Genomic DNA, 13,288 nt, shown 5'->3' with positions numbered 1-13,288 from the left:
AGGAGCCAGTGCACACCACCTGATCTGGAAAAGCTTTACTTTTTGTGCCCTGTCTCCTGCGGAGCCGCTATTCCCCATGGTCCTTTCAGGAACCCCAGCATCCACTACGGACTCCGAGAAATAGATTTATCGGTAAGTAAAATCTTATTATTTTTTAAAATTATTTTTTTTTTTTAAAGATGGAATGGTTAAAAACACGGAAAAAAATGGCGTGGGGTCCCCCCTCCAAAGCATAACCAGCCTCGGGCTCTTCGAGCTGGTCCTGGTTCTAAAAATGCGGGGGAAAAATTGACAGGGGATCCCCCGTATTTTTATAACCAGCACCGGGCTCTGCGCCTGGTGCTGGAGCAAAAAATACGGGGGACAAAACGAGTAGGGGTCCCCCGTATTTTTCACACCAGCATCGGGCTCCACTAGCTGGACAGATAATGCCACAGCCGGGGGTCACTTTTATGCCGTGCCCTGCGGCCGTGGCATTAAATATCCAACTAGTCACCCCTGGCCGGGGTACCCTGGGGGAGTGGGGACCCCTTCAATGAAGGGGTCCCCCCCCCCCTAGCCACCCAAGGGCCAGGGGTGAAGCCCGAGGCTGTCCCCCCCCATCCAATGGGCTGCGGATGGGGGGGCTGATAGCCTTTGTTGTAAATGAAAAGATATTGTTTTTTCCAGTAGTACTACAAGTCCCAGCAAGCCTCCCCCGCAAGCTGGTACTTGGAGAACCACAAGTACCAGCATGCGGGAGAAAAACTGGCCCGCTGGTACCTGTAGTTCTAATGGAAAAAAAATACCCAAATAAAAACAGGACACAGACACCGTCGACAGTAAAACTTTATTACACACTGCCGACACACACATACTTACCTATGTTCACACGCCGACATCGGTCCTCTTCTCCATGTAGAATCCAGGGGTACCTGAAAATAAAAGTTCAATATACTCACCTCAGCCATGGTCCAGAGATAAATCCACGGACTTGGCAAAAAAAGAAAACGAACACCCGGACCTGCGGACCGAAAGGGGTCCCATGCTAACATATGAGACCCCTCTCCCCGAATGCCGGGACATCACGTGACTCCTGTCACTGAAGTCCCTTCAGCCAATCAGGAAGTGCTACTTCCGTGGAGCTCACCTGATTGGCTGTGCACTGGCTGAGCTGTCAGACAGCGCATCGCAAAGCCGCTCCATTACTTTCAATGGTGGGAAGTTTGCGGCTAGCGGTGGGGTCACCCGCCGGTCAGCCGCTGACCGGCGGGTGACCCCACCGCTAGCCGCAAACTTCCCACCATTGAAAGTAATGGAGCGGCTTTGCGATGCGCTGTCTGACAGCTCAGCCAGTGCACAGCCAATCAGGTGAGCTCCACGGAAGTAGCACTTCCTGATTGGCTGAAGGGACTTCAGTGACAGGAGTCACGTGATGTCCCGGCATTCGGGGAGAGGGGTCTCATATGTTAGCATGGGACCCCTTTCGGTCCGCAGGTCCGGGTGTTCGTTTTCTTTTTTTGCCAAGTCCGTGGATTTATCTCTGGACCATGGCTGAGGTGAGTATATTGAACTTTTATTTTCAGGTACCCCTGGATTCTACATGGAGAAGAGGACCGATGTTGGCGTGTGAACATAGGTAAGTATGTGTGTGTCGGCAGTGTGTAATAAAGTTTTACTGTCGACGGTGTCTGTGTCCTGTTTTTATTTGGGTATTTTTTTTCCATTAGAACTACAGGTACCAGCGGGCCAGTTTTTCTCCCGCATGCTGGTACTTGTGGTTCTCCAAGTACCAGCTTGCGGGGGAGGCTTGCTGGGACTTGTAGTACTACTGGAAAAAACAATATCTTTTCATTTACAACAAAGGCTATCAGCCCCCCCATCCGCAGCCCATTGGATGGGGGGGGACAGCCTCGGGCTTCACCCCTGGCCCTTGGGTGGCTGGGGGGGGGGGACCCCTTGATTGAAGGGGTCCCCACTCCCCCAGGGTACCCCGGCCAGGGGTGACTAGTTGGATATTTAATGCCACGGCCGCAGGGCACGGCATAAAAGTGACCCCCGGCTGTGGCATTATCTGTCCAGCTAGTGGAGCCCGATGCTGGTGTGAAAAATACGGGGGACCCCTACTCGTTTTGTCCCCCGTATTTTTTGCACCAGCACCAGGCGCAGAGCCCGGTGCTGGTTTTAAAAATACGGGGGATCCCCTGTCAATTTTTCCCCCGCATTTTTAGAACCAGGACCAGCTCGAAGAGCCCGAGGCTGGTTATGCTTTGGAGGGGGGACCCCACGCCAATTTTCCGTGTTTTTCACATTTAAACGTTTATAAAGCCACTCTCTCATGTGTCTCCTGTGTTTTCCAAGCTGTTTCCTTGTTGTGGCTGGTGACATCACACATGGAGACAGCCTATCATCTTCTGGGGCTTGCAAATACCGTTTCAGACCCTTTCACACTGCACAGTGAAATGGGACTGAAACGGGTAGGACCCTGCTTTTTTACCGTTTCAAAATACCGGTATTTTGAAAACGGTAAATTGAAGGGGACCCTTTCACATCGCAGCTTGACCCGTTTAGGAAGCCAGTTAAAACGGCAAAATACCGGGTATAAGCTGCGGTGTGAAAGGGGTATTATTTAGTGCTGGAGACCTGTTTGAGTGTCTGGGAAGCAGGGATTGGAAGAAGCAGACCTTTCCCGTCATACATGGTTACATAATTAAATCTTTATTAGTTTGCATTAAAAAAAATCAATTACATTAATCTATTCCCTACTTGCAAGCCAGCATTCTCCTTGCAGTTAATGCAAAATAAAATAAACAGTTTCCTCAGATACTTTAAACCAAATCAAGAATTTACTTCCATCATAGTTCAACATTCCTGCACAAAGTAGCCAGCATTACTTCACTCTATACAGTGCCTCCTGTTTCCTAACTTCTCTGGTAGGGAAACCAAATCTTTACTTCTCTTACTGTAAAGAACCCTTTCCATAAGTTTAACGGGATTCTCTACATATCATGTCAGCCCCACCCCTGTAAAGTGTATGTTGTTTTAATTTTTATTACTGCAGAACAACTGTGATCACTGGATGTACTGTTATTTTTACCCACTCCTGGGACTAAATTTACTAAGAGGCGGCTTTAGTAGTAGTAGTAATAATAATAATAATAAAAAATAAAAATTATAATACAGCAATAAAAACAGAAGTGCTTTGCTCTTTATATTAATACCATTTTAGATTTTGGGACTGAACATACAACTTCCCCTGTTCTCTACGAGTCCCCTCTCACAATTCTGTGTTACCTAACTTCCGGGTCCTATTTCGGCTGGCACATTTGCAGTACAGCCCTTGAGAAGCTTGGTGCATTGAAATGATGTTCCTCTCCTATTACTGATTATAATATAAGAACACATTATAGGACATTCTTACACTTTCCACTGTTGTCTCCTGTTTTCTCTATGTGACAATCTGGTAAAGAAAAAGTGTTAAAGTTAAAAGATATTTTTATGTTATCTAGAGCAAAATAGCAACAACTTGAACAATCTGTCTCATAACTTGAGGAGAAAAAAAACTAAAAACCTCATTACGGTAAATATGAATTGCTGCAAAGTCGCAACCATCTGCCCAAAAAGTCTTCAAGTGTAAAGAACAGGCAACGAATGTTTCATATGTATATGTGCGGTATAATAGTAGTTAATTATAATGAAAGGTTAGACTGAATGTAGTGTCAATAATGATTTGCTTCTGTTTATAAAAGCACTAAGGAACTGTCCTGCACAAACACATATATTCACTGTACATCATATAAAGACATAGCAAAACTTTTTTATTTGTCATTTAAAGCTCTACTACCACCTAATACATTATTTACTTAAGAGAACATATTATATAATCCATTGGAAATGCTTCTCAAGTTTAGGGTTAGGGAATATGTATGCTCCTATTCATATACTGCAATAAAGCTCATTGCTTTTCTTATACATAGAATCATTGACCCTAATATTATTACACCTCTTATGAAATGATTCACTACAGAATGCTTGTGTGAAATGCATTCTACAGACCATGTCAGCACTTGCTTTGTCTCTTTTTAAAGGAATTTTACTAGGAATTTAAGCAAGATTCCCCTTATTTTTTATTTTTTTAAAGAAGAAACCTGTAGCAAATTCTTTTAACATGGAAACACTCAGCAATTTGGCACAGTACCAAAACACACAACTCCCGAGTACAGACGAAACTCACAGTTTATAGGTCAGGTCTGTAAATTTGTGTTTCTGATCTCTGTTGTGGATTTAGGTATAGGAGAGCCCTATTTAGTGTTCTCAGGCTATGATTAGTGAAATGCCATTATCCTTGGTACCTTCTTAAGCTCAAGCATCTCAGAGTAATTTCCACATTAAATGGCATGTGCTTCAGAATGCATTTTGTGCTGCTCCTGTACCTGTGTAGTAGTGTGATCTCACTACAAGGCTGCCATCAGGAATTGTGGGGCCCGGGACTGACAAAATAGTCAGGACCCCTCCAGAGGAGAAATAGTCACACCGCATAGATAGCCTCATCCATCTTGCCAGGGCAGGCTCCCCTCTCTGTCAGGGCTCAGAACTTGAGTCCCGGCAGCCCCCCCTGATGGCAGCCCTGCCTCTCTATAGTGTCTGCTTCTTCTACTTGTCTCTACCCCCACCACACACACACACACACACACACACACACACACACACACACACACACACACACACACACACACACACACACACACACATCACCCATCACTGCATTGCTAGACAGGAAATATGGAGAGGGCACTGCATTGTGAAAATGACGTGTACAAAAAGTGCATGTGTCCTTTAAAGTGGTGGTAGCTTATCATTCATGCTTCTTCCACTTGCTTTTTGGGCCTAGGGCCTGTATATCATCTTGGCAGAGTTGTCTACTTGCATTGCCCTTGAGTGTGACACAGATTTATACTGTGTTTGTTGGATAGTTTTGTGTCATACCAGAAAAGCTTAAATAATATTTATAACAATCCACATTGTTATAACAGCTCGTCCTGGCAAAGAGCTGGAAGCAGTGCGATCAGCTTTACGCTATCACACTGCTTCCTGTTTCTGGTATTCAGTGCACACTGTACATGCGTCACCAGTGGTCAATAAAGAAGGATCAGGAGTTTCCCTCTACAGAAGAATTTGCAAAATAATAGCCCCCCCCATAGGCTATAGGTTAATGCTATCTGAAGATGGCACTGTCTATCGGGGGCCAAGCTTGGTAAATCCAGCAGCACCGCTGTCCTCGTAAAAACAATGGGATCTGTATTTGCAGTCGAAAATGGAGGGATAGTTATCAGGGATGTTTGCTGCAATACCTCCGTAACATATGTGGGGGATCCTTAAATTTTTTGTCCACCTTCCGAAAACTGCTGTTTTCAGGGAATATCCTGCAAATATTAAATGACAATTAGACCCCTTAGAGACAAAGACCTCATTGAAAAGCAAAGGAAATAGTCATAAAGATCAGTGTTTTTCATCACCTGCTTCTCCGTGTTTAAAGAGTTTAACCTGGTGATGACGGAACCTCCTCTATCCAGTAAGAACATTAGTGTTCACAGCAGCACAGAATATTTCAGGAGATTGGTTTGCTGATTTTTGTGGGATGCAGTGAACTGTCCTTTTGTAGGCTTATATTTAAACATCGTACCTTGTGGCAGGGTCAGTGTCCTGTCAGGAGTGAAAAGAAGGCAAGACAGAAGCCACAGATAGAGTTGGATAGTAGAACGAGCAGGGTCCTCCGACACCATAGGGAATAGGGATGTGAGGATCCTATTTTAGGGGTGCAGGGAGATTACGTTGTCAGAGGAAACAAAGCTACTACAAACACCTTTACAACTTCTTTATATAAAATGTATTGCTCTGTAATATTTGTTGTTGCTTTTTATGTTTGTAAATCTTTTTTTTCTCTCCACCCACAGAACAGCAAAGAGTGATGTTACTCCGCAGCTCACCCACTGTTATCAAGAAATACTTCCCTATACCAGTGGAGCATCTAGAAGAGGAGGTCAGACTCCGCTCAGCTGATGATGGAAAACTCTTCCGGGAAGAGTACAATGTGAGTCTGCAGCAGCCTGTGCGGGATGCGTGCCAACACAGATTGTCTGCCTCTTTGTAGATAAGGAAGCAGAAACAAAAAAAAAAAAGAGTGATACTCCCAAACTGATAACAGGATAGGATTGTTCTCTAACCATAAGACCTCAGAAACATCTTTATTACTGTTTGTGAAATGTTGCAGGTGTGGCACCGCTGGGTGTATACAGAATGTGCTGGAGCCAATCCGACAGTGTATAGCGTAGCTCCCTGCTCTAATTGGCTTCATTATTATTATTATTATTATTATTGTTTCTTTATATAGCGCCAGCAGATTCCATTTCGCTTTACAATTGGATGATCTGTTTTCAGTCAGACAGCACATCTGCCCCGCCGCAGTATTATCCCATATACACCCACGGTTGTGTCTGTTGCCTTCATGATCAGGACCTGGAAGTGACATAACGAGAGGGCAGGAGAGAACTTCCGCCCTTACAGCACCTAAATGTTTTCTCCGTTCGTTTGAGGTTAATATTTTTTCTTCTATGCACTATTGTACCCTTGTGGGCTCGCTTCGCTCGCCACGCTTCGCTCGCCACGCTTCGGGCTCGGTGTCTCGCTACGCTTCGCTCGCCACAGGTTACTATTCCAAATAGTTAGTGACATGGACCCAGGGGCTTATGGGAAAGGTCCTCTCCACGAAGGGAAATTAGCTACCATACACCCACCTTGTAACGCTGAGACCAGTCACTACACTCCATGATGCAGTGCTGTCCATGGTCATCTCTCTCCTGAGAACACACCCATGCTTAGCTGCAGACCCGCAACAGGGCTTCGGAACACCCTGTGCCATCACTGCCACCTCCCCACCCCCTGAGCGTATGCCACCATTAAGCTGCACCCCAGGGGGTGGGGTGCCAGAAAGTTATGACTGAAGCAGCTGACCAGAATGTCCAAAGGATGCTCTGGGCAGCATTGCCGTTCCGGGATTGTGCTATCCAGGTGCAGGGGCCGAAGCTCTTCGACGGTGCTGCTCTAAAGGGCGCTCTGCCTTGTGCAACGGCATCGCTTGAACTCTCCTAGTTATGAACCTACTTACACAGGAGCCACTGAACCCTATTCCAGCAGCTTCCACACATTACCTAATGGCTGTATTTGCCTGCAGTCTATGGAGGCTCAGCCTAGCGTAACTATGTGCAATGTGAGCTGCCGGCGGCTCCGGTGTAATTGATGCCACAGCTGCAACCTATATTACACTACCACCTGGTGCATACATTACTAGTACATTAGCTACTACTGACGTCCACACTGATCTACAACATGCCTTCTGCTACCCCCACACACACAATACTGATCATCACCCTCCTGTACCTAGCGTATGGGTGGGCAGACAGTGTCAGAGTAGGTGGGGAAGGAACAACAGCTCTCAGTGATCCTGTATCCATCGTCCCATCACCGATCACCAGGTACACATTCACCATGTTGAGAGCAGTGGTCATGTCAACATGGTTAAAATGTTGAGATTAATGTCGACATCTGTAAATTGTTGACATTGACAGAATGCTGACACCAGAAAAGTTGACATCGTCATAATGTCACCATTTTCAGGACATTTAGGGTTAGACCTGTTTAATGTCAACATTACGGCAGTGTCAACATGATGAATGGGGACATTGGGTTTGGTATGTATGTTGTAGGCCCCACACACTACGCCATAACACTGAAAGATATCAACAATCTCGTTCATTAATGAACAAGATATCGTTCATATCTTTCAGTGTGTAGGCACCAACCATGAAAGATGTGCGGCCCCGCAGTCGTTCATCGTTGGTGTCGGGTCACTTATACATGCATGTCAGTATGGACAATCTCGTCCATATTAGCATGCAGGGCTATGGGGCTGGGTGACGGGGGAGTGAAGAAACTTTACTAACCCCCCTCACCCCCCCTTCCCCTGCCGCCGGGTCGGCTATCGGGCACCTCGGCGGAAAATGCCCAGTGTGTAGGGACCTTTAGAGAATCACAGTCTCCCTTATGTAGCAGCAAAAGGTCAACGTGAGTTTTTTTTAAACTTTTTTTGGTGTAGTTTTCTTCATTAAGTGACGGGGAACCCCAGTTAGTGCACCGTGTCCCCTCACGTGGCTCGCTTCGCTCACCATGCTTCGGGCAAGGTGCCTCGCTCCGATACCGCTGCGCTTAGCACAAGTTACTATCTCCAATCGTAGTCCACGTGAATCGGAAAGTATGAAAAAGTTCAACATTTTTTTTTTTAAATGTGAAAAATTCATGTTGACCTTGTTCATGTCGACCTAATGGCTGTCTACCAATAGTGGTCGACCTAATGGCTGTCGACCTAAGTGTGGTCGACCTAATGACCGTATCCCATTATTACTGTGGACGAAATAAAAATTACTTTCAAAATATTCTAATGTCTAAGTACTTTATAACTTTTAACTTTCTCTTTGAAATGTAAATATTTCCTTCGGGTAATGACCTTTGCTAGTAACATTGGGGGTAATTCCAAGTTGATCGCAGCAGGATTTTTTTTAGCAGTTGGGCAAAACCATGGCCCTCATTCCGAGTTGATCGGTCGCAAGGCGAATTTAGCAGAGTTACACACGCTAAGCCGCCGCCTACTGGGAGTGTATCTTAGCATCTTAAAATTGCGACCGAAGTATTCGCAATATTGCGATCACAAACTACTTAGCAGTTTTAGACTAGCTCCAGACTTACTCTGCCTGTGCGATCAGTTCAGTGCTTGTCTTTCCTGGTTTGACGTCACAAACACACCCAGCGTTCGCCCAACCACTCCCCCGTTTCTCCGGCCACTCCTGCGTTTTTTCCGGAAACGTTAGCGTTTTCAGCCACACGCCCATAAAACGCCGTGTTTCCGCCCAGTAACACCCATTTCCTGTCAATCACATTACGATCGCCGGAGCGATGAAAAAGCCGTGAGTAAAAATACTTTCTTCATAGCAAAGATACTTGGCGCAGTCGCAGTGCGAATATTGCGCATGCGCACTAAGCGGAATTTCACTGCGATGCGATGAAAAATACCGAGCGAACGACTCGGAATGAGGGCCCATGTGCACTGCAGGGGAGGCAGATTTAACATGTGCAGAGAGAGTTAGATTTGGGTGGGGTGTGTTCAATCTGCAATCTAATTTGCAGTGTAAAAATAAAGCAGCCAGTATTTACCCTGCACAGAAACAAAATAACCCACCCAAATCTAACTCTTTCTGCACATGTTATATCTGCCTCCCCTGCAGTGCACATGGTTTTGCCCAACTGCTAAAAAAAATCCTGCTGCGATCAACTTGGAATTACCCCCAATGTTTGAAGATCATCATCTTTGCAGCACTATGGATAAATATTTCACAGACTGCAGCAACATTGTTGCAACCAAGCAACACATTAGTTTCGGTAGCCTGGCAAGTTGTATATGAGCAGGAAAGTAGTGAGGCCACAGTCCTTTCTTTAAAAACTCGTCATATTTATATTTTATAGAATTATTTTGATTGTTTTTGGTCACCGTTAGATCAATAAGCCTATTGTGTTACCAGCATAACTTGAGTTTTAAAATTGGTTCAATTCTTTTAATTATTTTCAGTCTGTAAGATACTGTAGCTTATTAGTTGTCGTCCCAATTCTGTTCCAAAATAGTATGTAGTAACAAAAAAACAAAACAAAACAATGATGAAGTAGTTACTCAAGTCTGTTTTATTCATCTGAAACTTGTCACCGTCTGCTAAAGCTTTACATTTTGTGTGCCATCTTTATAATTCTCCTGCAATGTACTTGTTGTGACGCACATAGATTTCAAATGTATTTATTTTGTTCCTTGTTATATATTGAAAATTATCATTATTATGAGTTTCTCACGCCACTCTTAAAAAAATTAGAAAAATCCTATGGAAATTAGATGTTCACTTTAGTGCCATAGTACATATAATAGTCCATATAGATAAAAAGGAACAATACGCCCTTCCAATCAGATGTTGCCTTGTCCACAGATCTGTGTAGGATTTCGGACCACTCAATACAACAGATGTCTAGTGATTGTGAGTCTAAGTGTCCCAAACATCTTGATATTTTACAGTTTCTCCTTGGTTGTTTTTTTTTTTGGACACTTATGATTTATAATTCTGCGTCAAGTCATAGCAACCACAGTCGCATTGCACATGATCTAGTGAACAGAGAAGTTTTAGAGCACCCCCTGAGCTCTATCTGTACTGTGATATCATCCCTATACTTCTGCCCCCTGACATCACATAATACGCTGAGAGCTGTATGACTCTGTCTGACAGCCATACTTGTTGTCCCTCCAGAGAGATATTTGAAAAGAGTTAATGATTGGAAAGAGGTTAGCCAAGGAACATTACTATCCAATGCCTGCTTAAAAGGTTCTTAACTTGCTATTTAAAGAAAAACAAAATCTGTTTAAAAAGGGATTTTCAGAGAGTGGTCAACCGCTTTAAGACTCCTCTCTTTAAGAACCCTCACTAATGAAATTAACATTTTACAAAGACTAAAGGAATCGATCCATTAATGCATTAAAGATATTTATAAATAAAGCCAGTTAACACTACAGAGGGTGCGGAGGTAAAGCTTCCGGCTCCCAATGCCACAGACGGATTATTCGCCTGCACATTTAAATATAACAGTCAAACATTGTGCAAAAAGATCATTTGTGCCAGTAAGACTGGGCACGATGGCAGAGGCTGGCAATGTTAAAACAAGCAGTTTGCTGTAAAATTTGCTGTGTGTTGCTAATCCGTATATGGCCTTCTGTGAAAGTGTCAGATAAGGGTAGTGATGGCGATAGGATGGATGTGATGTAATATAGCTCCATGCTTGGATGCAATCATAGAACTGTAACAATATAAAGATTTATTTATTTTCTTCAACAGTCATTACAACCGGGCAATTTGCAAGGATCACTTGAAATAGCCAATAAAGAAGAAAACAAAGAAAAGAACAGATATCCTAACATTCTTCCCTGTAAGTTGACTTCAACTTAAATAATAATAATTTCCTCTAGATGGTGTTTTTATTACTTTTGAGTAAATTATTTGCAATGTTTATTAAATGGGTGTATTTTTTGCACATACAGGTTTTTTTATATTGTTGTTTTTTTTTGCACAAGAAGCTTAACAAGTAAAATGGGGGAATTAGAAACGATTGCACTTAATGATCAATATGATATCATAGGCATTACAGAGACATGGTGGGTCGATTCTCACGACTGGGCAGCAAACTTGGAGGGGTACACTCTCTTCACTAGAGATAGGACTAATAAAAAGGGAGGGGGTGTTTGTCTTCATGTCAAGCCATTCTTAAAACCGTATCTAAAGGAGGTCATTTACAAGGGGACTGGAGACAATGTGGAGTCATTATGGGTTGAGATATGGATAGCATACTAGAGTACTTGGATACCTCCAAGGTTATTACTAGGAATCAGCATGGTTTTGTGAGGGACAGGTCATGTCAAACTAACTTAATTAGCCTCTACGAGAAAGTGAGCGATAATATTGATCAGGGTAAAGCAGTGGATGTGGTATTTTTGGACTCTGCTAAGGCCTTTGACACAGTCCCACATAAGAGACACATTTTCAAATTAAGAGAGCTTGGTGTAGGAAACACTATTTGTACTTGGGTGAGTAATTGGGTGGACAACAGGGAACAGCGAGTGGTGGTTAATAGGATGTTCTCGGAATGGGCCTCAGTGCTTAGTGGAATACCACATGATAAAATACATCTAATCTGCAGCATTCTTCCAAGACATTTTATGGCACATTACACTTACCAGATTTCTTGGTCCCTCTGTTAATCTGACTCTGAGCCAAATCCAAAAACCTGGCAAGGTAAAACATTGTGTATTGTCTGTTATTACCTAATATTAAGAAATATGAAGCAAGGACAACCTATGCAACGCACTAAGGGGCTGAGACGCCCACACTAAGGGGCTGAGACGCCCGCATCTGTCTGCTCCAGATGCAAATGACATTTGCATACAGCGCATGCACAGAGCAAATCGGCGCAGACAGACAGCACAACAGGAGGTGGCTCGGGGGCGGGCGTGACACAGTGCAAGGGGCATTGCAAATTAAGTGGGTGGCGTGGTTGTGTGTTCGTTGCATTGGGGTCATGCCCCCCGCTAGACAATGGCGAGATTTCTGTGGCTGTGATGACACGATTCATCGTGAATTGCATCATCTTCCATCTGCACCGCCCACTTCCACTGGCGGCAAATGCCGGCTGCGTCGGGGAGACTTGCACACTCTACCGGGTGGCCAGGATCTCCACCCCATTTTCAGGAGCCTCCCAGCTGTTCTGGTAGGGTAGGCAAGGATGGTGTTTGTCCGTCTTATTCTGAGTCGGACGCAACTTATCTGGACCCATCTGTTTGTGAAATAGGGCGTTTATGGGTGAGAACCAGACAGTGACAATGCAATCACACGTTACCAACCTGACTTGTGGGAGTGTGGGGGCATATATCAAAAGCTCTGTGTGATTCTGAGTCATGTATACGGGGCAGGGAAGCCTGTATCTCACAGATCTCTTGCTCCTATCGTTGGGCTGGGTGCTTATACTAATGATGGCAGCGGCCGGCGTGAAGCCCGCATTAGATGAACGGATACTGGCATTAGCATAAGTAGTGAGCCAGGTTTCCGCGGCTGCCCGCAGCTACAGTCACTCTGCCTGAGACTCAGTCAGGCCCTGTTTGTGCACATTGGTTGCTGTGTGTGTGTTACCCTTAGTGCTAGGAGAACAGACTCTTATTCGCTAGTCAGTCTGCCTTGCAGTATACACGGAATAACCTTCCACGGGTTAAGAAATCAGCTAGTTGATTATTACACATTTATGGGAATGTGGTTTGTGTAGGTGTTAATTCTAAATAGGGAGATATAATTATCATGGAGGGAGTGCTCTGAATGCTGTAAGAAGACTTTCATTTAATGTTCCTGCAATTATGAATAATGTAGGAAATGTCACGCTGCTGTAGCCATTAATGAGACTGTCAAGGTCACAGGGATCCTCCATAGCGCGTTGCTACAGGTAACAGTCAGTCTTCAGGAAACATCCCCAAATATTACCTGCTTTCCCCTGCTACAGACGTGGCACTTCAGGTCCAGGCTGTATGGAAGTCAGGTCTCTGCACACACTGACAGTAAGAAATCAGCAGCCTCTGCATAAACAGTCACATTCTTACCAGGAGTCAAGGCTCCTGTTCTGCCCCTGG

At 44.4% G+C, this 13,288-nt stretch overlaps 1 protein-coding gene across 1 annotated transcript in view; it reads left to right on the top strand.

Annotated features, from left to right (window-relative positions):
* Positions 1 to 13,288, top strand: part of PTPRE (protein tyrosine phosphatase receptor type E) — a 297,445-nt gene that overhangs the window by 182,027 nt on the left and 102,130 nt on the right. Inside the window, exons 5-6 of the mRNA XM_063962220.1 lie at positions 5,934 to 6,070; positions 10,956 to 11,046. Coding sequence (XP_063818290.1) covers positions 5,934 to 6,070; positions 10,956 to 11,046 — 228 coding nt within the window. The remainder of the gene's footprint in view (positions 1 to 5,933; positions 6,071 to 10,955; positions 11,047 to 13,288) is intronic.

Source organism: Pseudophryne corroboree, chromosome 3 (genome assembly GCF_028390025.1).
Source record: "Pseudophryne corroboree isolate aPseCor3 chromosome 3, aPseCor3.hap2, whole genome shotgun sequence".
Classification (NCBI taxonomy): Eukaryota; Metazoa; Chordata; class Amphibia; order Anura; family Myobatrachidae; genus Pseudophryne; species Pseudophryne corroboree.
Note: the sequence above shows the minus strand (reverse complement) of the source record. Positions and strands in the feature narration are given on the sequence as shown.